General features: G+C 38.2%; 2 protein-coding genes across 2 annotated transcripts in view; both read left to right on the forward strand.

Moving 5' to 3' along the window:
• SPPL3 (signal peptide peptidase like 3) overlaps nt 1-27,049 on the forward strand; it is a 139,665-nt gene that overhangs the window by 106,514 nt on the left and 6,102 nt on the right. Inside the window, exons 3-6 of the mRNA XM_032431559.1 lie at nt 11,577-11,665; nt 18,044-18,163; nt 18,898-18,976; nt 19,908-20,020. Of these exons, the coding sequence (XP_032287450.1) occupies nt 11,577-11,665; nt 18,044-18,163; nt 18,898-18,976; nt 19,908-20,020 (401 nt within the window). The remainder of the gene's footprint in view (nt 1-11,576; nt 11,666-18,043; nt 18,164-18,897; nt 18,977-19,907; nt 20,021-27,049) is intronic.
• Nucleotides 4,920-6,655, forward strand: LOC116649070 (thymosin beta-4-like). The gene has a single exon (XM_032431560.1). It carries the CDS (start codon nt 5,678-5,680, stop codon nt 5,876-5,878), a length of 201 nt encoding a protein of 66 aa, XP_032287451.1. The 5' UTR covers nt 4,920-5,677; the 3' UTR covers nt 5,879-6,655.

Consider the following 27,049-nt stretch of genomic DNA (forward strand, 5'->3'; position numbering starts at 1 on the left):
TCAAAATCAGCTATTGAAGGTCATTTCATGAAAATACATTTCAGCAAAAGTAATTTTGTCAAAATTAGAGGCACACAGCCAGCAGCAGAAAGTTGTCCAGATTGCTAGCTTACTCTGGTCTAACATTATATTTTAGAATATCTGGAGAAATGAGTGGGTTGTTCGTTCTTCAAGTGATTATTTCTGAATATTGATCTCTTGATAAATGTTGGCAGCAGTCCAGACATGTACTCGGTTGCCAGCTGAATACAGACCTCTTTGTCTTAACAGTGCTCAGAGCACATTTGTATTTTCATCAGAACTAAGGAACCTAAAAAGGCCTATGATAAGCCTGTATTTCCCCTTGTTCTGGGCAAGCAGTGGAAATTCCCACAGCCCTAGGACTTTCTTCAGAAAATCCTTTATAATCCAGTCCAGTACATAAAGACATGAGTAGTTGATTTCCTAAAGTTCTGTTCCTTGCAGCTGAATTAGTTTTAGTTTGAAAAGATTTAGAGCAAATACAACCAGATTTCTACCTCAGCCAAAATAAAATCTTACTGAAGCACTCAGAGAACATTAAAACACTTCCTCATGTAGTAGTGTCTGTGATATATTACTTGTGAAATGTACATCAAAGTGACCCCAAAAAGGCACACTTAGGATTTTCACTTATTCACTAATTTAAATTTGAAGAACATTGATCAGTTGTTCTTTCTGACACTAATTAGCTGGCAGGCTCAGTTGTCAGTTGAACCCTTCCCAGTTCGAAATAAAACCATATCATCTGTTTATAAAAGGTTGCTTGTCTTAATATTTCTCTGTAATAAGGCAGGATATATGCAGTTCATCCAAAAATGATATCAGGTCAAGTTAACTCGAGAAATACTGTGTAGGTTTTTTGTTTTGTTTTGTTTTTTTAATGAGGAAAAAGTAGTATGTATTGATGTAAAAACACATCCTTGGAATACTAGCCAATGAAAAATTAATTTGTGAAATAATAGTATATTAATCCTCATTTTTAAAAAAAGGCAATTGTATACCAAATGCATAGATCTCTGGAGATAGGGATTTGGGGAAGTCTGTTATTTTGTACCTTTTTCTACTGTTTGAGTTTTTTAGTAATCATTATATTTTTTCAAAAAAAAAAAATAGAAGTTCATTTGTTTTGGAAGGGTTGATACTATAGTCAGGGCAGGGCGTATAGTGAGACCCTTCGTTTCTTTACCGTGTAGGGATAATAATAGAGCATCTTCATATTAGTTTGCTCCAACTGCCATAACAGAGTAACACAGACTAGCTAACTTTAAAAACATGTATTTCAGGAGGCCAGAAGTCCAAGATCAGGGTGTCAGCCAGAGTTGGTTTCATTCTGAAACAGCTTATACGATCTGAAGAGAAACCAGAGTATAGGTTGCTGTCTTCACATGTAGATGGTGCCCTTCACGTGGTCTTCTCTCACATGTATGCATGTGCCTGGGGTGACTGTCTCTCTCTGTCCTAATCTCCTCCTCTTATAAAGATATCAGTCAAATTGGATTAGGGCCCACCCTCTCCACCCCCATTTTAATTTAATTACCTCTTTAAATGCTCTTTCTCCAAATACAGTCAACATTACTAATTATAGTTATTCTGTGAAACAAAAGAAATCTTTCCTGTAAAGCAGCTAGCATAATGCCTGACAGGAAAAGCCCAATAAAGGTTAACTATTATCATTATTTTAACCCTTAGGAAGTTTTCAGTTGCGTAGTCAGAAGACCATCTCTTTTACCTGGATTCTTAGTAGTAGATTCTTCATGTAGGTTCTTTGCTAGCATCAATAATTAGAAATTTGTATGCCTCCTATAGCTTGACCCATAACTATTTTCTCTTCAGTCATAGGTGATGAGAAGGCAACTAAAAATAGCAAGTAATATGCTGTAATTTAGATGGCTCTTTCTGCGATGGTAGGTGGTTGTGATGAAATAGCCACAGCTCAGGTCTTTCTTTTAAACATAGATTTAACTCAGACTTGCTGTTAAGCAAATAGCCAAGATACAATTTGGCTGGATTCTAGTGATAACACTATGATGAATTAATGTGTTATTGTATAGTAATAACAATGAGATTGTGATGGGATGGGGAGGTGGGGAGTTAAAGATAGTCTTTTATGAAGATGGAATAAACTCTTCTAGGTCTAGCCAAGCAATTTCATATCTGTAGAGTTAATAAAGATTACCAAGTAAGGCGGGATAAAGGCCCATAATTCTGCTCAGGAGGCAGCAAAGACTATTTAAACAGCATAAGTTGGCTGTCACTTGTGCAGTATGGGTAACTGTTACTGGACCCCTGTCACAGTGGCCTGGAATCTGCTAAACCTAGGTTGTCCATTGATCTTGTTTTGTAAAGCTACAATACGTAAATTTCCTGTTTGAGCCAATATGTGGGGCCCCACAACCTCATTTAACCAGATTTCTGTTTTGTGGAGTAGTGACCCATGGTCTGATGATCAGGCAGTGCTTGATTTTAGCTAAGCTTATTTGTGGCAATAAGAAATTCAGAGTCAGCTTCAAATCATATAACATGCTTGCTTACCCCCACCCCCATCTTGGTACCTCATTAGCTTATCTAAAGATTTCCTGTCCCTGCAACAGTTCTTATCAAACTAGGTTCTAAGAAAACGTTACAGCTAAAACTGGTTTTAAGTTAATCACAATCTACTGGTATTTGAAAAGAAGGGAAATCCTTCCTTGCCTTAAAAAAGCCAGAATAGTCTTAAATAGTCCTTAGTTAATAACAAATTGAACTGTAGTTAGGTATCACCCCTAAGCCTATCCGACAGTACTCTCAGCAACCAGTCTCATTTACCCAATGTTAGGACAAAGGCTCTGTAACAACTGTGCCTAGGGTCAAACCAGAGATGACTGGAACTTTCCAGTCCAGACATCATTATAATGGCCAGCAGAAAGCATAGGAAAAGCTAAGAATGTGTAATAGCCAGCCCCAGTGGTTGAGATGTGGGTTAACAATTTCTGTAAATGTACCATGCTGTCTCCCAAGATTCTGAGAAGCAGAGTAGGCATAACAAATGTTGTTTTGTTGTTGTTGTTGTTGTTCCATTCATAAGTGAACTTGAAAAACGTGATTTAAATTAATACAGGTCTTCTCCAAAGCATGCCCACAGGGAAGATGGTCTTCATATTCCCATGGCTCCAGATAGGTCCTCATGAATTACATCACCAGTTTCAGAGTTTAACTCTCCACAGATGATTAGCTCTCCCATGAGAAACATGAATTAAAGTTTAAAAACCATAGAAATGAAACCATGTGCTGAAAACTAGGACAGGTGTTTTAGCAGGAGAAATATTTGCAAAACATTGTATCTAGTTTGTTGTGGAACTAATCAAAGTTGACAGGGTAGAGTTTGTCCCAGGAGCCAGTCACTATAGCAATGACTAGGGCTGACTGAGGTGGGAACAGCTAGTGTACTTTCTAATCTCTGTTAAAGTGTCTTCCTCTGATTGCTGGAGAAATAGAAGTCCCCAATATTAGATATAAGATGAATGTTCTAAAATACAGGGCTTTTTTTTTTTTTTTTTTTAATTATAAACTCCCAGGAAGGCCAACACATCAGGGCCCTGACCATATTCAGAAGAGTAGTGTTATCCATGTTTTAAAGGGTGTCTACCACATCTGTATAAATATCCATCCTTTGGTCTTACTGGAAAATCTGTCAACTGTTAGGGCTGCCCTTCCAGTGCAACAGTTTGTTAAACAGCTAATTAGCCAAGTTTATAGAGGACCAGTCAGTTAATATTCCACGGGCTTTTCTGGGCAGGTCGCCAATTCTAACTGAAGACATAACCAGTTGCAGGCTTCTCCAGCACCAGTAACAGGTAAGGGAGTTTTAGACAGTGGTTGAGAGAACATGAAGCCAAATGGCAGAGTCAAGCTATTATAGTAGAGGGTCAAATTTCTTGGATCTAGCAGATTTGGAGTCCTAAGGGTAGGAAGTTATGAAGTGAAGAGCATTATCAGTAGGACCTGAGCCTCATAGTTTGGTTAAGATTCCCTTCCAGGGAGAATTCTGACCTCTCCTGAAGAGAGGGATAAAACTCAACAATGTTCCAGTACCCCCAAGGACTTATAAACAGTATGAATAAGAAATGAAAGGAGACCTCTCCTTCACTTCAAAATCTGCTCAGTTTGGGACCTGAATATTTGAAAGAACTACCTAGAAGCACTTCTACTTCCAGCCAAGATGAAGTAACAGGAACTGGATTTACCATCCCGCCTGAAATAATGATTGTCAGGAATACTGTTCATCAGACAACAGAGGACAGTAATCCTGAGAGATGGTAAACTGTTTTTCTAGCTTTCTTAAGATAGTCCTCTCTGCCCCCATGCCCCCAGAAAAGTTGAATTGATAGCAATAGAGAGTAGAATAGTAGTACCAGATACTGGAGGGTTAGGAGAAAGAGGAGAGATTGATCAAAGGGTACAAACTTTCCCTTTGGTATAAGATGAAATAAGTTCGGGCAACCTAATGTACATTGTGGTGACTATAGTTAATGTATTTCTATACTTAAAATTTGCTTAGAGAGTAGATCTCAGGTGTCTGACCATGAGAAAACGAGGTAATTATGGGAGGCAGTGGATATGCTAATTAGTTTTATTGTGGTACTCATTTCACAGTGTATTCATATATCAAAACATCATGTTGTATACCATAAATGTGTACAATTTTTATTATTCAAAAATAAAATTCAGAAAAAGGGAAAACAGGGCGCCTGGGTGGCTCAGTCGTTAAGCGTCTGCCTTCAGCTCAGGTCATGATCCCAGGGTCCTGGGATCGAGCTCCGCATCAGGCTCCCTGCTCAGTGGGAAGCCTGCTTCTCCCTCTCCCACTCCCCCTGCTTGTGTTCCTGCTCTCTCTCTCTCTCTGTCAAATAGATAAAATCTTTAAAAAAGAAAAAAGGGAAAACATTAAAGACAATTTCTAGGTCATGGTGCAGGGAGAAACATCCCCTGCCTCAAGGAGACAGACCTGAGAGTCCAGGAAGCCTGAGGCAGCCAGAGGTAATAGGACAGAGTATGAAAGACAGAAAACCCCAGAGATCTGCAGGTGCACCTCTTGAGCATTCATCAGAATATTGATCAGTGCATGCATATGAGGAAATTACCTAAAGCTAAGGAAAAAATAATGTGAAAGAATTAGAAGCAGAGTACATACTCCCATCAGCCAGATTGGAAAACCTTATGATTCACGTGGCATTGGGTAGAGTACTCTCTAGAAAGGTCTTGCCTCAGTTAGTAGAGAGTAATTACCCTAAATTGAGCACTGCCTAATAAATTGTAAAAGCAATACCTGAACACATACCACGTCTAAGTAACTAACAGCATCCCAGAACAAAGCTCAAGACGATTTGTGGGAATATAAAAATACTGAGACGAAGTAAAACTCACAATGTCTGGCATACAAGCAGAGATGACCAGGCAGCAGCAAAGAAGAAGGAAAACATGACCAATGATGAGGCAAATAATCGATCAAAACCAACCCAGAACTGACACATACGTTGGAATTAGCAGAGAAGTACATCAAAACTGGTATTATATTCATCTCTACAAAAAGTTAGGTAGATATATGGAAGATGTTCTAAAATACCCAAAATTAAGCCTCTGGAGGTGAAAACAACATCTGAGATCAAAAATACACTGAATGGGCACTCAGTGGCAGCCACTGCTCAGACAAGACACTGCTTGCTCATGCACCTCACTCTGCGTCCCTGTAACCATGTCTCACAAACCCGATATGGCTGAGGTTGAGAAATTCAATGAGTCAAAATTGAAGAAGATAGAAATGCAAGAGAAGAATTACCCTCAAAAGAAACAACAGAAGAAGCAAGCAGGCAAATCGTAATGTGAGGCATGTACTGCCGATATGCACTGTACATTCCACAAGCATTACGTACCTATTTTACTGCTTCTAGCTGTTTAACTTTATAAGATACAGAGAGTTTGGATCAAGTTTAAATGACTGCTGCCCATTTTCACATCAGAGAATCTAGGACTACTGACAACAAAGGTCACATACCTCTCCCATCTGCCTGGCTGGCTGCCAGGAAAGGAAAAGAACCTGCATACTGCTGAAGGAAGAAGCTGGGTGGGACAACAGTGAAATCTAGAGAAAATCCAAGCTGTTCTAAGGTGTCCTGCAGTCTGTAAAATGCTGTTTAATCAGAGTGTCATTTTTTTTTGTTCAGATGATTTTAATTATTGGAATGCACAATTTTTTAAATATATAAATAAAAAAGTTTTAAAACCTGAAAAAAGTACACTGCATGGGATTAACAACCATTAGACATTACAGAAGAAAGGATTAGTGAACTTGAAGGCACAGTGACAGAAAATATCCAAAATGAAATACAGAAAAGAGGGAAAAAATGTTCTTAATGGAAAGAGTGTGTCTTTGACCTATAAACATCAAAGAACAACCCCAGTGGGTTCATATATGGGCAGAGTCCCTGCAAGAGAGAAGAAAGGGAAGGAAAGAAAAAACTTTGAAGAATTAATGGCCAAAATTTTTCCAAACTTGAAGAAAACTATAACCCACAGATCTAAGAAACTTAATAAACCCATAGCACAAAAAACATAAAGAAGACTACTCCAAGGCTCATCATAATCAAGTCACTCAAAAGCAGTCAAAGAAGAGAAAATCCAAAAAGGAGCCAGGGGTCGGTGGGGGTGGGGGTGGGCAGAAGAACATGTTACATAAAGAGGAACAAAGATAAGGATAAACACCATATTTCTCATTGAAAATAATGTGAGAAGACAGTGGAACAACAGCTTTAAAGTGCAGAAAGGAAAAGCTATCAACATAAAATTCTGTGTTGACAAATTCTTTTGGCAAAAAATCTTTCAAAAATGAAGGCAAAATAAAGATGTTTTCAGATACACAAAACCACTTTGCCCTATAAGAAATGTGAAAGGAGGGGCGCCTGGGTGGCTCAGTCGTTAAGCGTCTGCCTTTGGCTCAGATCATAATCCCAGGGTCCAGGGATCGAGCCCTGCATCGGCTCCCTGCTCAGCGGGAAGCCTGCTTCTCCCTCTCCCACTTCCCCTGCTTGTGTTCCCTCTCTCGCTGTGTCTCTCTGTCAAATAAAAGGTAAAATCTTGAATGAAAGAAAGAAAGAAAGATAGAAATGTGAAAGGAAATACTTCAAGCAGATTAAAAATGGTAACCACTGGAAATCTGGATCTACACAAAGGAATAAAGATCACCAGGAATTGTAACAATATTAATAAATAAAAAAAGACTATTTTCTTATTATTTAAAACCTTTTAGAATATAATTGTATAAACAAAAATAATAGTATATTGTACAGTTTATAGCATAACATGTAAAAGTAAAATGCATGGTAATAGTACAAAGGTTCAGAGTAATAAATGTACACTGTTGTCAGGTTTTTTTTTTGTTTTTTTTTTTTAAGATTTTATTTATTCATTTGAGAGAGAATGAGATAGAGAGAGAGCATGAGAGGGGGGAGAGTCAGAGGGAGAAGCAGACTCCCTGCCGAGCAGGGAGCCCGATGCGGGACTCGGTCCCGGGACTCCAGGATCATGACCTGAGCCGAAGGCAGTCGCTTAACCAACTGAGCCACCCAGGCGCCCCTGTTGTCAGGTTTTTATACTATACATGAAGTACTATAATATAACTTGAAGGTACACTGTATTGGTTAAAGATGTTTAATATAAATGCTCAGTGACCACTAAAATAAAAGAACAAGAGTTACAGATAATAAGACAACAAAAGAGATAAAAGATAATCATTTAAATACTCTGTTAATCCTAGGGCACCTGTGTGGCTCAGTCGGTTAAGTGGCTGACTCTTGATTTTGGCTCAGTTCATGATCCTCAGGGTCCTGGGATTGAGCCCCACATCCAGCTCCATGCTCAGCAGGGAGTCTGCTTGAGGATTTCTCTCCCTCTCCCTCTGCCCCTCCCCGATCGTGCTCTCTCTAAATAAATAAATCTTTAAAAAAAAAAAAAAACTATTAATACAAAAGAAGTCAGGTAAAGGGGAACAACAAAAAAAAGATAGGACAGACATCAACGTGATAGTCTCAAACCTAATCACAATAATCATGTTAAATGAAATTGGCCTAAGCACAGCAATCAAAAGACAACAGTTGTCAGATTGAATTAAAAAGCAAGATCCAATTATATGCAGCTTACAAAAAGTACATTACAGATAATGAAGCTAGAAAAAGATTTAAAGTAAAAGACTGGGAAAAGATATACCTTATATTCATCAAAAGAAAGCTGGAGTTAATTATATTAATATCAGACAAAGCAGCTTTCAGAGCAAGGAATATTACTACAGACGAGGTTATTTCATAATGATAAAAGTGATCAATTAACAAGACATAATAATCCTAAAAGTTTATGCATCACATAAAATCTTCAAAATACATGAAGCAAAAACTGATAACAGACTTCAAGGAGAAATAAAACAAATTCACAGATATAGCTGAAGATTTCAGGACCTCTCTCTTAGTACTTGATAAAACAAGTTGTCAGAAAATCAGTAAAGATATAGTGGCTTGAACAGTATTCTGAACCAACTTGACCTGATATTTGTAGAACACTCATCTGACAGGAGAATATGCATTATTCTCAAGTGCACAGGGAACATTTACCAAGATAGAACATATTTTGGGACATAAAACAAGTCTTAATAAGTGGATACAAGGCATCAAAAGTATGATCTCTGATCTCTGTTAGTTAACTGGGCCTGCCATAACAAAATACCACAGACTGGATGGCTTTAAACAACAGAAATTTATTTTTTCATAGTCCCAGGAGGCTGGAAATCCAAGGTCAGGGTGCCAGCATGGTTGGGTTTTGGTGAGCACTCTTCCTGGCCTGCAGACAGCCACCTTCTCGATGCATGCTCACATGGTTTTTCCTTGGTGTGTGCACACTCAGGGGAGAGAGAGAGCAAGCTCTCTGGTATCTCTTCTTAGAAGGATACTAATTCCATCATGAGGACCCCGCCCTCATGATCACAGCAGAATTACATCCCAAAGACCCAGTCACCAAATAACCATCATATTGAGAGTTAGGGCTTCAACAAATGAACTTTTTTGGGGGGTCGTGGAGGGGAGTTGACACAAACAGTTAGTCCCTAACAGATCACAATTGAATCAAATTAGAAATCAGTAATAGAAAGAGGTCTAGAAAATTCCCAGATATTTGGAAACAAAAATAACACTTCCATGCATCAAAAAAGAAGCAGAAAAATGGAAAATACATTGAATTAAGAGAAAGTGAAAACATGCTAAATTTATGGGATGCTGCAAAAGCAATACTTAGGGGAGGAATTACACCTCTAAATGCCTAGGTTAGAATAGAAGAAAAAGGTATCAATGATCTAAACTTTAATCTTAAACTAGGCGGGAGGAGAGCAAATTAAACTCAATTTAGTAAATAGGCAAAAGGTAAGAATAAAGATCAAAGCCAAAATAAGTGAAGTATTTTCTCTAGGGGTAGAGAGAAATTCGTGAAACCAAAAGCTGATTTTTAAAGACCAATAAAAGTGGTAACCTCTGGCCAGACTAATCAGGAAAAAGAGAAGCCATAAAAACAGTATCAGGGGGACGCCTGGGTGGCAGTCGGTTAAGTGACTGCCTTCAGCTCAGGTCATGATCCCAGGGTCCTGGGATCGAGTCCCGTAGCGGGCTCCTTGCTCAGCAGGGAGCCTGCTTCTCCCTCTGCCTGCAGCTCTCCCTTCTTGTACTCTCGCTCACTCTCGCTCACCTATGCTCTCTCTCTCTCTAGTAAATAAATAAAAACTTTAAAAAAAAAAAAAAACAGCAGGAATGAGAGAGGTGGTATAACGAGAGCCTCCAGGTATTAAAACGATAATAAGGGACCACTGTCAACAACTTTATGCCAGTAAATTTGATGACTTAGATGAAATGGACCAATTCTTTGAAAGACACAATTTGCTAAAGCTCACTCAAGAAGAAATCAATAACCTGAATAGCCCTATATTTATTAAAGAAATTGAAAATGTCAGACTGTTTTCCAGAGTGTCTGCATCAGTTTACATTCTCACCAGCAATGTCCTTGCTTGACACTTGGTTATTATCTGATTTTCTGGTTATAGCCCTCCTCGTAGGTGTGAAGTGCTAGCTCATTCTGTTTGGATTTGTATTTCCCTGACATTAATGATGTGAAAAATCTTTTTGTATGTTTATTGGCATCCATTTGCATATCTTTTCATTTGCATATCTTTTTTATTTGCATATCTTCTTTGGAGAAGTATTTATTCAGATTCTTTGCTTAATTGGGTTGTCTTTTTATTGAATTGTAGGAGTTCTTACATGTTCTGAATACAAGGCCCTTATCAGACATAATAGCAGATATTTTCTCCCATCCTATGGGTTGGGACTTTTTTGATTGTGTCCTTTGAAGCACAAGATTTTTATGTTGATGAAGTCCAATTTACCAATTTTTGGCTGTGTCTTTGGCATCATGTATAAGAATCCACTGCCAAATCCAAGATCATGAAGATTTATCCCTATGTTTCATCTAAGAATTTTATAGTTTTAGCTCCCATATTTTTAAATTATAAGTAGAATTCAGTTCCTCATTGCACTCCCACATATTAAGTGCTCATGTGGCTATGTCTACCCAGTGTAGATACAGAATGTTTCCATCATTGCAGGAAGTGCTTTAGGACACAAACAGTTTAATATAGTTGAAGATGAGCTAAGGACTTGAACAGTTAGTTTACCAAAAAAGAAAGAAATGAGTGAACTCACGTACACAAAATTGTTCAGTAGTTAAAGAATGCAAAATTAGAACAGAGATTGCATTGTTAGTTCCCCAGATGGACAGTGACTACTTCCTTCAGGTCTTGACTTAGAAATCACACCAGTGAGGCCTTCCCAACCCACCGTATTTAAAATTTCAAACTTAGTCTTTTCATTTCCTGCATTTTCTCATTAGCTGGTACCATTAATAGACATCTAACTTACTTTTCTTGTTTATTGTCAGTGTCCTCCCTCTTGGAATGTACAATCCATGAAAGCCCGTTTTATGCACTATTTTTTGTCCCTCCATTATGTAGAACAGTCCTATATAGAGCAAAAACTCAAGTATATGTTGTTGTTAAATGAAAGCTGACAAGGTGTAGAGAAAAAAAATGTTCTCATACACTGCTATCAGAGAGCAAATTGGTACAACCTTCTTGGAAGCAGTTGTGTAGTACGTTAAAGTCTCAAAATTGTGCTTGCCCTTTGACCTGACTTTTCTCTTTCTAGATATTTATCATAAGGAAGTAATTAAGGATGTGCACAGAGATATTGCTGGAAGATTCAGCCACAATGGAATGCTTTTATCTGCAGTCAGGAGAACTCTTGAACTGACATATTAGAAGGAATGTAGATTGTTTTTCAAAATGTGGCTACAAGAACTGTTTTGCAGAGTTGTTCAAAAGAGCCTCTCCTATCGTTCCTAATGCCTTATTAGCATATTAAAATATAGTCTCATTACTGACTTTTTGGACCTACTTTCTTTCAAAATTAAAACTTATGTAATTTTTTCCACAGGTCCCTTAATATGGACTTTGAAAATCAAGATAAGGAGAAAGACAATAGCAGTTCTTCTGGGTCTTTCAATGGCAACAGCACCAATAATAGTAAGGAATTTTATGTCAATTAACTTTAATGCATGTAGTGGTCTTAATTAGATTCTTTCTATAACCCCAGTTAATTTACTGGGTTTAAGGATTTATGTTTGGTTATAATAATAAAATCTAATCTGTATTGGCATAATTTGTAAAAATTCTTATGTTCTGAATCTAAACCATTGATTTCTTGTGTACTGCTTTTAACTCATGTCTAAAAGCTTGCTGCTAAGATTATTTTCTTAAAAACAAGTAGGATAGATAGGTATCTGCCTGCTTATGATTTCATTTAAATCCTTTGGTGAGGTCGATAATTTTGTAAGTGTTGATCACAAATTCATTCAGGGACTCTTTGAAGATAGTTACTTGAAGTACTTGTAAAACTAAGTATTGTGACAACCTCTTCTGATATTAAAGATTTTATAAGAATGCTTGCTTTATGAAATAAGTTAATCTGAGAAAGACAAGTATCATATTATCTCACTGATATGAGGAATTTGAGAAACAAGACAGAGGATCATAGGGGAAGGGAGGGAAAAATGAAACAAGACAAAACCAGAGAGGGAGACAAACCATAAGAGACTCTTAATCTCAGGAAACAAACTGAGGGTTGCTGGAGTGGAGGGGGTGGGAGGGATGGAGTGGCTGGGTGATGGACATTGGGGAGGGTATATGCTATGGTGAGCTCTGTGAATTGTGTAAGACTGATGAATCACAGACCTGTACCCCTGAAACAAATAATACATTATATGTTAATAAAAAAAATAAACCTAGCTCAAAAAAAAAAAAGAAAGAAAAAAGGAATGCTTGCTTTATAAGAAATAGAAGTGTGCTAGATGGCAAATGTTTTGCAGCATTGTTTATAATGGCCAAAAAGTAGAAACACAACTCAGAGATCAATAAACTAGTTGATGGATAAACAAAATATGGCCTATCCATACAATGGAATACTATTCAGCATTAAAGAGAATGAAGTACTGATACATGTACATTGCTACAACATGTATGAACCTCAAAACATTATGTTAAGAAGCCAGACAGGAAAGACTACATATTGTGTGAGTCCACTTACATGAAATTTCCAAAAAGGCAAATATGGAGAGACAGAGAGTGGATTTGTAGTTGCCTGGCAAGTATTAGACACTTAAGATGGGTAAATTTTGCCATATTTATATTGTGCCTCAGTAGAGTTATAGAAAATGGTGATGCTTATTATAAGGGGAATTGAATTATAAATAAGGAGACTTGATTTGATAATCAAGAGCTTGATAATGAGTTCCTACCATGCAATTTATTAGATATATATTTTTTGGATATTCTATTAGATATTTTGAAAGCTGAAAAAGCACAAGAGCTGGTACCCAACCTATCACTAGGCAGTGTGGCCAAAACACTTTGTAAGGCATTAATAAAGTACTAAGACAGAGATAGTAAATACCACTTCCCGTCCCTGAAATAAGAACTTTCTCTCACAGACCCTTACCATAGCCTCAGAGTACTTCTGAACAAGCATCTAATGTCACTAGATCAGAGTAAGCACTTGAGATGAACTCATTTGACATCCATGTACACAGAGAGTAAAAAGAAAGGCAAGTCAGGGTGAGCCACCATAGGTCAATTTAATAAGGGACTCCCATCCCAGAGAAGGTGAGTTTGACCTGAAATTTGAAACCGTGAACTTGGATTGCTGGAGAAGTCAGTCTGGGTTGGGAAGAGCATATGATAACAGACACAGAGAGAATGAGCATGACTTACAGGACAGCCTCAAGTTACCACCCTAATGGGGAAGAGATACTGAGGATCCAATGTAAAGTTAGAATACTGATGGAGAATTTTAGAAGTTAAATTGAAAAGAGATCACTCAGTTTCTCTAATTACTACCCTTCCCGCCAAATTATACTTGCCTAGTTTTCACCCAGTTAAATGTGTTCGTTGTCCCCAGGAGTGTAAAGTGGGCATTACAAATAGAATCATTTAAATATGAGTCTTTTCTTAAACTTATGACACAGATCCTTGTATGAGGTAAAATACCATACCTGTAACTTATGAGGAACCAGGTAAAACCCAGTGTCAATACCTGATTTTAAGGTTAAATGATTATATAGCATTTATCTTCTATCAACATTTTAGGCCAAATCACTTTATACAACTGAAACTCCTTTACAAGTCCTGTGTTATGTAGTATATATGCAAATGATGTATTTAAACCAGATTATAAATCCACTGTACATTGAATCACAGAAACCTAAGAGAAGTGGACACTGTGTGTCTAAGTACAATTTTATCCTCAAATAAATGATTAGGTCAGTCCATACAGTGGAAGGAAGTTACATGGTGACATCAGTTTCATTTCTCACCACTGACTTCTGAAGAGTAGTAGATGTTTGTTTAAATTGTCGTTTTCTTAAATCTACCTCCTTTGTTGTGCTAAATTATCCTCACAAAAGTATTTCCTCGGTGCCTCATCTGGGCTATGGATACCAGAAGGGATAGACACAGATTAGGAGAGAATACAGTCCACTACCACATAATCAGGAAAAACACAATGAAAGAAATGGCTGTTGCGGCAAGGAAGGCCAATACTTGATCATGGAGCATGACACCATTCCAGATTGAAGGGACAGCATGGAAAATGGGGTACATTTATCAAAATCAAAGAAATAATAACAGCCAGAAAGATGAACAGAGAAACACAAGAGACTGTGTAGGTGCTAAAGAGATTGAAGTCCTGAATGATAACAATGTAGAAGAATTACGGGGAAGTTCTCAAGAAAGGAAGGTATGAGTTTAGTGTTCAGATTTTGGCAAGAGTGTTCTGAACTGATTGAAGGAGAAAGTGTAAATAGGTAGAAATTGTTTTTAAAGGTTGCAGAATTTAAAAAATAGAAATAAAGGTTGCAGTTGCCTACTCCCAAAATAAGTAAGAATCAAGGAATTTGTGAAAAAGACAAAAAATGAGTGACAGTTACCTAAACAGCATGGATGCTGCTCACAATGTTGGGCTTTAAAAGAAGCCAAACACACAAAAATATGTGCTACTGTAATTCAGTGTATGAAATAAGCTCAAAAAATAGGCAAAATAAATATTAGTATTAGTATTAGGATGTGCACTTGAGTAGAAAACATATAAACAGAGAAAAGAAGAAAGTATCATAAAAGCTAGGATAGTAGTTCCCTTTGGGGAAAAGAATAGGGACTGGGAGGGGCAGAAGAAAGACTTCTGGGCTTGGCAGGGTTGTTTCCTGACCTGGGTGGTATTAACTGATTGACTGAACTCTACATTTTTGTTTTATGTACTTTGCTGTATGCTTGTTGTGTTTTACAATAAAAAGGGTTAGAAAGAAAGTGGGGAAGAGGGAGTGCCCTCTAGGTCTTCTCTGATTTTCGTGAACCTGGCTCTAAATCCTGTCTCATCCCTATATCTGCCCCAAAAAATTCTATAAAGAGATTTTTCCTCCTGGCACACCAGTCCTTCATTTAATCAGTATTAAGTGGGTTAAAAAAAGGACAACTCCCACCCTTACCCCCAATATCTGACATCTTGAAGTCCTTTACCAGGCTTCCCATGTAATTTATCTGAACTGTGAAGATTGTACAGAGTTTTGAAGCCCTCATGTTACGTACTGTGTAATAGGTGCTCAGTAAATAGTGAAAATTTCAGCATGCTTCTTTCATGGAGGTGCAAAATCGGTAACTTTCTTAGTGATTATCAATAATAATGCTGGTGTATATTGTTCAGTATCTATTTCATGACCCTATATTTAGCCTGTAGCCTTGTTCACTAAATGCTAAAAATAATTTCTCTGTACATAATTTTTTCCATCACCATGCCTGTTTCTTTTTCTTTTTCTTTTTTTTTTTTGCGACTGCCCTCCATCTCTTGGCAGCTTCTTGCTATTGTCCTAAAGTACCTTATCTCTAGGGTCCGCCTTGAAGAGAAAACCATGCCTATTTCTTATGTTAATTTTGGCTTTAAAGGTAATGCCAACTGTTTTGCTTTGCTCTGTTTTGTTTTGAAGTCACTGAAATTTGGCTGAAATTTCTAATTAATTAGCTCCATCCCCTACAGCACCATTATCTCCAGACCTTTAGGAAGTACAGTATTAAAATTATGTACATTTTTTTAGGGAGCATATTGTCAGCAACTAAAGGAACTTCACTTCCCCTGTGACATTGCTGTTTGGTAAACTCCCTTGGGCATTCTTCTATAAAACTAATGGAAGCAGTGTCTCATACCTCTTGGTTTAAATCTGTACTTTTAAAAAACAAAAATCTGTGCATTCTATCTAATATTCTAGAAAGGCTCTTTGTATTCGGTTTTGCATTTTAATTGCAGACTGAACTTCTAAAATTTAGATTTTTTAAACAAATACTTCTCATACATCTGACTCACTAAAGTCTTTGTTCTAGCCAGCCGTTTAAATTTTCGGTTCATATTTTAAACCAATATAATTAATCTGTAGACTATATGATGTTTTGTTTTACAAAAGACGGGGGTGTGGATGTGTATTTTAAAATTTATAATTTTTTTTTAAGATTTGTTTCTCCTCATATAACAATTAGTCATTTGAGAAACCATTATTTTCTGTTGTGAAAGGCACCTGAAATCTGTAGTTTCCTCTAGTAGTTCTTTGACCTGGTGTAGAGCACTCAAATAAAACAATTAGGTGAAATTCAGTTAGAGATTTCATGGAGTTTTGTCTCATAAATGTCCATAAGACACTTCACTTTAAGTAAGATACCCCCCCACCCCCCATACACAAATGATCCAGGGGCCAAGTGAAGAAGTTTGACTGCAGTTCTGGTCAGCCATCTTCCTAAGAGCATCTCTGTCTTGACACATAGATCACTCCTCCCTTGGGGCGTCTGGGTGGCTCAGTTGCTAAGCGTTCGGCTCAGGTCATGATCCCAGGGTCCTGGGATCAAGCCCTGCATCGGGCTCCCTGCTCCACGGGAAGCCTGCTTCTCTCTCTCCCTTGTGTTCCCGCTCTTGCTGTCTCTCTCTGTCAAATAAATAAAATATTTTTAGAAAAAAAAGAAATGTCCTATTCACAGGTGAATTATTTGACTCATCCACCTAGCCAGTAAGAAGTAATTTTGTTTTGTAGAAATATTTAATATTTTATTTAACTAAAATACCTAAATAGCTTTCTTGGGACAGGTAAAATTTCAATACCAAAGAGCAGTTTTTAAGCATTGGTTGATGATTGCAACCCTTTGTGCCTAGTTATATTCATTCTGGTCACCTTATATCTTATTCATAGCCTTAATTTAATGAAGAGAGACTTCTGATACTTCGTTATAATAGCTCATATGAATATTTTTTCTTTGATTCCTCTCAAGAACTTTATATCTCAGCAGGGTTAATTTGGAAGTAGATCACACACAAGATTAGTAATTTTTTCTTTTAATTCAGTGGTTATCAGATTTTGCCATGTTTCTCTTCTCTACCAAATATTTTATTAATGCTTCTCAACTCTGTATGCAAAATAAAATTTTGTGGGGGTTTTTAGCTGGGCCTGCTAACCCCCAGAGATTTCAGTTTCATTGATCTGGGGTTGGGCCTGGGCATTGTAATTGTTACAGCTCTCCAGGTGATTCTAATTGGAAACCCAAGAACTGAAAACCAATGTGCTAAATCCTACTGTATCCCAAGTAATTGTTTTCTCCCATTTATCTCCTATTCCTTAAAATAATTCTTCTGATTTTCGGTTTTCAGATGTCATATTCCCTCCACTCCCCGACTCCACCCAGAGTTGATCCTCAGCAACAGTGGGGAAGAGTGAACATGAGTAAATCCGTAGATGATGAGAAATGATTTTAGTCAGTGGATTTAAACCACCTCTTTTACCAGACCTGCAAATGAGACTACAAATGTACTCAAGTTGACTAATCTGAATTTTTTTAAAGATTTTATTTATTTATTTGAGAGAGAGAGCTCAAGCTGGGGGAGCAGCAGGTGGGAGGGAGGGAGAGGGAGAAGCAGGCTTCCCACTGAGCAAGGAGCCCGAGGCAGGGTTTAATCCCAGGACCCTGGGACCATGACCTGAGCCGAAGGCAGACGCTTAACTGACTGAGCCACCCAGGTGTCCCAACTAATCTGAATTTTTACTACCTGTATATGTTCTTCGTTTTTTGTTTTTGTTTGTTTTGGGGTGGTTTTTTTTTTTTTTTTTGGCACCCTGTCAACCATTGTTAGCACCAGGAGGTAGCTAATGAAGGCACCATGAGGAGAGCAAGGAGTTCATAATCTCAGTGGGAAGGAAAGAATCAGAGGACCTAGATAATCTATATCTTACATACTAACCCCTAGAAGTGTTAAAGTCTCTGGAGTACATGGGCATAGCGCCTGTTACTTAAGTCGTTAATATGTTCTTTTTTCTCTTTCAGGTATCCAAACTATTGACTCTACCCAGGCCCTGTTCCTTCCAATTGGAGCATCTGTCTCTCTCCTAGTAATGTTCTTCTTCTTTGACTCAGTTCAAGTAGTTTTTACAATATGTACAGCAGGTAAATGAGTTTCTTCTCTATTCTTAAACATTAACCTAAAAGGAATTTTTTTCACCTCTTCTTAATCATCATTCAAAACTTAAGATTTATATACCATGCCATGCAAATTTTTCTTAAGTCTGTTTTTTTCTCCCCACACTTCTCCTTGAACCACGGGATACACATAGCATCAGTTTGGGACTGCCAGCACAGCCTGAACAAAAGACCAAGGGTTTGAAAATGTGCGGGCTTTATGACACCAGAGTAGAAGCAGTCTGACTGTGGCTCCTTGTCTGGGAGGTTATCAGAAGATCCGGTGTGGCAGAGTGGTCATTTGCAGCCCCCACTGATGTTTCTGTAGACAGACACAGTTGATAACTAATCAAAGTAATTTGACTGTCAGCCCCCTGATCAGTTTTTAAGCCAAGAGGTGATGGAAGTGTATAAAACATCAGCAAAATGCTGGACATGTCAGATCATCCCCTGGCCCACTGTTTCTCTTTTCGTATTAAGATAGAAGAGAATGAGAAACCCTAGATGTCTCTGCTTCCCCTACTTCAAATCAGGTACTTCTTTCTTCTCAAGACTATCTGTACAGTGCTAACAGAAGACATTTTTTTGTCTCTAGTTAATTAATTGTATCTACTTGTTGAGAAAAGTTTTCTGGGCAATCAGTGTCTCCATAAGTCATGCCATTTTTCTTATGGTTGTTGAAAATAAACAACAAAACTTAACCATATGTTTTCTTTCTTTAGTTCTTGCAACAATAGCTTTTGCTTTCCTCCTCCTCCCGATGTGCCAGTATTTAACAAGACCCTGTTCACCTCAGAATAAGTAAGGACTTGGGATTTTCCTCTAAATTATTAATTTATATGTTTTTATCTTATACTTGATAGCATTGTTAGGAGTCTAAATTTCTGGTATTGACCAGAACACACAAATGCCAGAAGACTGGGAAGGGGGGAGATGTTTGATCTTTAAGACTGGGAGATGGTACTTCCTTTTGCACCTTTTCATAGCAGAGGAAATGTAAACAAATCTTAGGAAGTCTGAGTTGTTGAAATATGCTTCCTGCTTAGATTACTGAAAGATGAGCAGTTTTACTTTGAAGCAATGCTTTCGTTCCTTTACCTAGGGAGTTAATGGGATGTGAAAATAGTGGTTGACTCAGACATTCTTTGCCTTTCATCTTTGGTGACCTAGAATATATACTAGCCTCTTAGGTTCACACCTTTCACACCTTAACTCCTAAGGCCATTGCTCCATGGAAACAAAATGCTGTGCTAACAGAGATGCTGTATGCACTTAGGAAACCAGGCACTTGGGGCAGCTGATTTTCCCAGGAATTAGTGATAACGAAATACAGTTATTGCCCGTTTTTTTTATAAATGTGTATTCATCATTGCCCAGTGAATTGAAGGTCAATACTTCCTCATTTTGTTTTCCTCGTAAGAACAGAACTTCCCCTATAATGTACTTAATTCTCCAAAGATTGGTGTTGTCACTTTAACTTCTAAACATCCATGCTGATAATTTGGGATAAAAAGTATAATATCAGATGGGTGCAGAAGTATAATTAATTCCTCTGAGTTTCTGTAGCTTACTCCAAGGAGGTTTGGGTATTTTCAAATTCCGGGTGTGTGGGTATTGCCTGCTATTCTCATCTGGCCATTATGAGCTCTGATCATGAAGGACCAAGGTAGAGTTTGGTTATTGAAATATAATGTATTGCCTATTAGTCCAATAAATGATGTGTGTTTTCCAGGATTTCCTTTGGTTGCTGTGGGCGTTTCACTGCTGCTGAATTACTATCATTCTCTCTGTCTGTCATGCTCGTCCTTATTTGGGTTCTCACTGGCCATTGGCTTCTCATGGATGGTGAGTAACATGTGAAAGGTTGAAGTTTTAATGTAGTTTATACAGTTAAATTTGTCCTCCCTTCCTTTGCTTTCTGTGTTTTAGTAATATTTCCGCTGATTACTGTGAATATTAGGTGTCCTTAGGCAGTGTTACATATTGCTGAGTTTTTTATTTTTATGCACATTCTTAAGATACTTTTTAAAGATATTTTTAAATAACTGCTTTTTGAGGAATAATGTACAAGTGTATAAGTGTACAATTCAGTGGTTTTTATTTTTTTTATTTTTTACTTTTTTTAAAGATTTTATTTATTTATTTGACAGAGACACAGCAAGAGAGGGAACACAAGCTGGGGGAGTGGGAGAGGGAGAAGCAGGCTTCCCACGGAGCAGGGAGCCGGACATGGGGCTCGATCCCAGGACCCCAGGATCATGACCTGAGCCGAAGGCAGCCGCTTAACCGACTGAGCCACCCAGACACCCCTCAGTGGTTTTTAAATATTCAGAGTTGTGCAACCATCGCTACAGTCAATTTTGGAGCATTTTTATCACCCACCCTCCAAAACCCCATACCCAGCAGTCACTCCCCATTCCCCCACCGGAGCCCCAGGCATCCACTAACCTACTTTCTCTCTCTATGGATCTGCCTCTCCTGAACATTGCACATAAAATCATACATTATATGACCTGTGTGTCTGCCTTCTTTCACTTAGCATGATGTTTTCAAGGTTCACTCATGCTATAACCTGAATCGGTACTTCATTTCTTTCTCTGGCCAGTACTACTCAGTTGCATAGCTATGCCACTTTTATTTATCCATTCATCAGTTGTTTCCGCTTTTTTTGGCTATTATGAATAATTCTGCTATGAACATTCATGTACACTTTTTTGTGGAGACTATACTTTCTTACATAAATGGAATAATACTGCAATATATATAAATATATATGTGTTATATACGATAGACTTTTTATGTAATGATATAAATACATGTCTATATCATTACATAAAGGTATAGCATATCCTTCTTAATAATTCCAGAGTATTCCATTTTATGTTACTTAACTATCGCTGGACCCTTAGATTGCTTTTAATCTTCTGTTATAAATAACCCTGAGGTAAACATTCTTGTTCCACCTCTGGATACACATGTCAGATTAGTTAATATGATTATTTCTGTGGATGAGTTCCTAGATACGAAATTCCTAGATCAGAGGATTTTTGTATTAAAAAAATTTTTTTTTCTCTATTACTGTACTGCCTTTCAGAAAGGTGGTAGCAGTTTACACTCCTGCCTGTAGCGCATGAGAATCTCTCCTTGTTGATGATGATGATAAGGATGAACTAAGAATGGCAGGAGGAGCTAACATATATTGAGTGCTATGCATTGGGCACTTTCCTGGATGTTTACATGGATTATCTCATTTAATCCTGAAAAGTCTTTGAAGTAGATACGTCTGTTGTTCCCACTTGACAGAAGAGGAAACAGGTTCAGAGAAGTCCCTTACCCAGTCACAGAACTCTTGTGTATATTTCATACTTCTCATCAGAGTATCTTGGAGGGACATTTCCAAAAATCCCCCATTATTCTTTTCTCTCCCTTAAGACATTTTAAAACTTTTCTTAAAGACCACATAAGCCTCTCCACCTCCTTTTTCATTCAGTCCTTACTTTCACTTTCACAGTTCACTTTCCTGATTTCAAGAAGCTTTGTCTAACTGTTCTGCCCTACAAGGTCTGTTCACTTTTTCCTTTCTTCTGGTGTTTCAGAAGAGAAGGAAGTTGAAATACAAAAGACAATTTTATACAATTTGTAATATTATCTAAGGAATATTTAAGGGAGGAATTTGAAAATCAGATGATGGGTATAGATTGCACTTATTCCTATTACCCATTCCAAGTGAACACAAGGCTAATGAAGACTTTGGAAACAGGGCTCTTTGGAGGCTCCTGTTTACTAAGGCACTGTGTCCTCGCAGCTCTGAGGATGACTCAGCTATGGTAGAACTGTCACTCAGTGTCATCTAAGCACAGAGCCACCCAGAGGATGCTCCCTGTCCGTGTCTCAATTCAGGAGTAGCAAACATTTGTGTCACAATGTTCTGCTCATGGTCAAATCAGATAGAATTTGACAAAAAGGATTTTAAATTGTGTGCGCATGTGTGTGTGCAATCCAGATCAGTAATATAACCTTGATAAGGAAGTAATTTTAAACCTTGAGGAAACTAAAAACTTATCCTTTTGTTTCAAGGGATTTTTTTTTTTTCCCTCGTAATTTACTTTGACTAGTTCAGGGATTTGAAATTTATGTGTGCCAAGTTAAATGGTGAAATGGAATATTACGAGGGAACAGGCTTTCAAGTGGGTTGAGAGCTCTGTAAAGCTATATTAAAATGGCACGTTATTTTAACCCAAGGTGATAATTATGGAGAAAGGACTTTTCAAATTGTAAACCATACAAGTATCTGATAAACTTCTTCAGCAAAAAATACTTTTAAAAAAATAATAAGAATTACAGCGATGGAGAACAGGTGAGTGGTTGCCAGTGGTTATATATTTATAATTTTATAAACACATAATTTGTATATATTTATTGTCATAGTTGTTGTTCGTTGCTTTTTTTGAGTGCCTACCATATACCAACCTATTGAAACTCAAAAGTAGTTCCTTGAGGTTGCGGATCAAATTACCTCTTAGATTTATATAGAGACCTTTAATGAGTTGGAATGGAAGACAGAGTCAAAATCACCAATGCCTGACCGTGTGGTATTCACATATGCTGATTTCTGACAGGTTTGGTCACTTGTTTTAGCTTCTTAAATTGCCTTGTAAAAAACATTTCTGTGACCATTTGCTTTGGAATGTGTATAAGCATCCTGAAGTATGCAGTGTTTTTAAGTGGTTACCAGCACTATTCATTTTCCCAAATCGAGTATCAGTGCTTTCAGTATTCCTACGGATTGCTGTTTGATACTTCAGTGCTTGTGGAGGTTGATAAAGAATAAGTTTGAGAGGGCGCCTGGGTGGCTCAGTTGGTTAAGTGACTGCCTTCGGCTCAGGTCATGATCCTGGAGTCCCTGGATCGAGTCCCGCATCGGGCTCCCTGCTCGGCGGGGAGTCTGCTTCTCCCTCTGACCCTCCCCCCTCTCATGTGCTTGCTCTCTCTCATTCTCTCTCTCTCAAATAAATAAATAAAAAATCTTTAAAAAAAAAAGAATAAGTTTGAGAAAAAGAAGTTACATCTAAAGTCATACAAGTTGCTTGCCCAGCTTACAGTAGAAGAGTGAAGGCCTATTTTTATATACTAGGCATTACTGATAAATACCAGGTGTGTACATTTGAGTTTTCCTGAGATTGACTCTTGATTTCTTCAGAATGACTTAACCTAAAAGCATATAGGTCATTTTGAAAGACTTTAATAGAGCCTAATCTCTTTTTAAATCTGTGTTATAGAAAATTAAGGAGTCTTAGTCATGATAATGATTGGAGTAGGGATAGTAAATATTAGTCCAAATCAGCCTCATAGCTGCTTTTATGATTATATCCTTTAACCTCACCTAAACCAGTGCTTCCTGATGAGGAAACAAGCAGCACAGATATTTCTCCTCTACTACTTCTGAACAAAAACTATTTAGAAATGCTGGTTGGTTAATATCTAAACCAGATTATTTCAGTCCGTTTAAAATGACTGGAGGACTGTTAGCTATATACTCTTAAAAGAAAGTGTTTATGCTGATGTCCTTAAATGGAAGAGTCCACTCCCATATATATTACACATAAATGATCTCCCTATACAAATATTATGTTAAATGAGACGACAAAAGCTTCAGGTGCCACTTTTTTGACTAGAGTAATATAAGACAGTCGTCACCTAACCAGACGGATTAGTCCCAAAGCTGGCAGACTCAAAGTCCAGATGATGACAGATGGTATTAAACTTGAAGTCTCTCAGCCCCCTCCGAGGTTCTTTATAACCCCACTTACTTTCGGTGGCTCTGCTTTCAGGGAACTCTTTATTCATGTGTCCAGACACACAGGATACTATTTATAGGTTTTGCTACGCGTTTTAAGTTTACCAAGCTGCTGACCCAAAAAGATTAGGTAACTTTTCGAAGCAGCAAATGATGTGTTGTTTATACTCTCATCTCTACTCTTCCCAAGCATTGCGTAGAACAGAAAAATACCTATTTTCTCGTAGTATGTAACTAAAAAAGAAAAGGTTGGCATTGGAAGGTGACATTCTTTTCAAAATACACTGATTGACACAGCCATCTGAGACACATACTTTAGAACAAGTCAGCAGAAGTTTGCTCATTGTACTTCTGCAGGCAGGGCCAGGGCCAGGCTTACCAGATTCACTAACAGAAGAATGAGATAAGATAGACTGCAGAGTCCGTTGCACTACAGGATTTCCTCTAGACTGTAGAGTCAATGAGAGCTGCCCTTACAAGACAACTTTCTTTTCCCAGTGATCACTATGAGAAATACATTTCCATCCTGAAATTCACCTGATAGCTAAAATTCTATGTCAGTGAGGTTCCCCAAACCCCACTTAGCCCCAACGTGTAGACATTTATATCACCTTCTGTCAGTATTGCTGGTCCCCAAAATTTACTTGTCTAGGAGTCTCTTCTCCCTACTGGTTTGCACTGGTTAAACTGCCCTTGTGACCAAGAATAGAGTTCTCCCCCTTCCCCGCCCCCCAAAAAGGGAAACCTTTGAGCTTTTTTAAATTCTCAGACTCTAGTGTTTGATGTGTGTGTGACTTGTTTTCTGCTGTTAAGAAAATGTAGCTTTCTAGCCATGGTCTTTAATGTTTTGAAACTTGTTCTTCTCTGACATGGAAATTATCTTTGTAGACGTCTCTGCAGAATCAAAATCATCGTAAGCAGTGATAATTTGGTAGTAGAATTTTTTAAATGAATGTTTCTTAATGAAAGCCTGTTCTTTGAAGTTAATTTAGAGTGAAAACAGTGTGATAAATGTGGTTGTTTTAGGGCAAGGCATGAAGTATATTTTCAAGCTTATATACTAAAAAACATTAATAGTAAGAAGAGACTTCAGCATGTTCTTGAACTATAAACCTAGAGTTTTTTTTAATCTACTTTCACCTTCATCTGGCAAATTAACCTTTCAAATTTGGGAAGCCTTGAAAGAATGTGACCAATGGGTGGTATGGTACATTAGCTAAAAGTTGATGAATCTTGTGCACACACATTTACTGTTCAAAGATCATTAAACCAGGTCCACAGTATACATCCACTAACCAGTTCAGGGACTAGAAGTCTTGAACAGATGTCTAGTCCAGCCCCTCATTTAATACACTTGCTATTAATCTATGGTTAGAAAACGTGCAGTGCCAAAAATCTAGTAATTGTTTTCTTGTTTTAAAATGCTAGACTCTGGCATTTAGTCCCCATAGGGCTAAGATAAAGGTCTACAGATCCTTCAGTGCCGAGCACTGCTTAAGATCCTATAGGTTACATGTTCCTTTTCAAGAACATTTTCGCTCAGTTCAGTGTCATTGTCTTTGTCCCTGGCCCTACTGGTCATGGAAGGCAAAGTGACACACAGATTCTGTCAATAATACGTTGAAAGTAATTTTAGATAGCTGGCTAAGATTAATAATTTACTTCTCTTAACACTTTTGGTTAATTTACATTTAACCAAAAGTTAAGATTGTTAGTAAAGCTATTTGGGAGAGTCTTGAATTTCTCAAGCAGCATGGAATGAGGGAAAGTGACGGCTTCTCTTCATTTTGGCTTGGAAAAGTCCTAAGGAGGAGGTAAGACTTTGAAGGGCTATTTAAATGAAAGCATGAAGAAAAAGAGAGGCAAACTAGATGAATACTTGTGTTTCAGGGATGTGACAGATTGTGGTAATATTCGTTTGGGGGTAGGAGGGATACTTACTGTCTGAAAGAGTCAGGAGATGCATTCTGCCTCTTCACATGTGGGACTCACAGCACAGTGGGGCTGCTTGGTTGGCATGACTGCAAGAGGGTATCACTCAGCTTAGCTGGAGACGAAAGAGTAGCTGAGGAATGGGAGCAAAGGAAAACAGACTCTGAAGCCTCACTGTCCTGTGAATTGTGCCCAAGGCCGTGGGACTTGTGATTAGACTGGATCCATCACAGAGTAGGGAACCTAGTCCCATATGCAGGAAATGCGCAGTGACTGCTTCCAGTGGCAGTGAAGAGTAAGCGGGAGAGAGCCAGAGTGGGAAGGGACACACGCCAAACTAGAGGTGTAGGGAGGCAAACTAGAGGTGTAGGGAGGCATGTGTACTGTGACCACAAAGGGTGGCACCAGAATGGCTGCAGCGTGAGTGTACATGATGAAAGACTGTGATAAACTGAAAACGGACCCAGAGTTTCTAGTTTGGAAGATGAGAGATCAAATGGCATTGTCTGGAGTCATGGAAAATCCTGTTACTGAGCAGTTCTGTCTTGTCCATGGGTGGTTTCCTCTCACGTGGGGTAGGATTCGCATAAGAGGAGTGGCAAAGCAACAAGTGGATGCTTAGACCATATGGCTGGAAAGGCTCCTGCCAGTTTAGGATTAAGTAACTGTGTGATCAATTGAAAAGTTCTGGAATGGACCAGTCACCTGCGTGTGTCACAGAGGCATATACATTTAACCATACCCCTCTTTCAGGTATCATCAGTCCACTGACCTTCACTGGCCATATGCCTGTCCCTTGTCTGTCCATCTCAGGCCTTCATTTCTTCCTTTGTTCCCTTGATGCACTTTGCACTCCACATACGCACTTCTAAGTTCCTGAACAGATCACTTCTTGCTCCCCTACCACCATCACCCCTGCGTCTGCCCCTGGGGCTTCCCACCCTCCACTGACCACTGTTGTTCTTCAAGCCAGCTGAGCTTATCCCCGCCAGTGTCCTGTGTATTGATTCACTGCACAGCCCTCTTTGTTTCCAAAGATCATTATAATGGAAAATCTCATTATTGAAAAATGGGTATGGGTTGATTATATCAGGGGCCTTGGTTGTTTTTGTAAATTTATAAAAAAGGAGACCCTAGTAAAATGA

Source organism: Phoca vitulina, unplaced genomic scaffold (genome assembly GCF_004348235.1).
Source record: "Phoca vitulina isolate PV1807 unplaced genomic scaffold, GSC_HSeal_1.0 scaffold46, whole genome shotgun sequence".
Classification (NCBI taxonomy): domain Eukaryota; kingdom Metazoa; phylum Chordata; class Mammalia; order Carnivora; family Phocidae; genus Phoca; species Phoca vitulina.

Coding starts and splice junctions, on each gene's coding strand:
- LOC116649070 (XM_032431560.1), top strand. CDS start 5,678: ATGGGCACTCAGTGGCAGCCACTGCTCAGACAAGACACTGCTTGCTCA.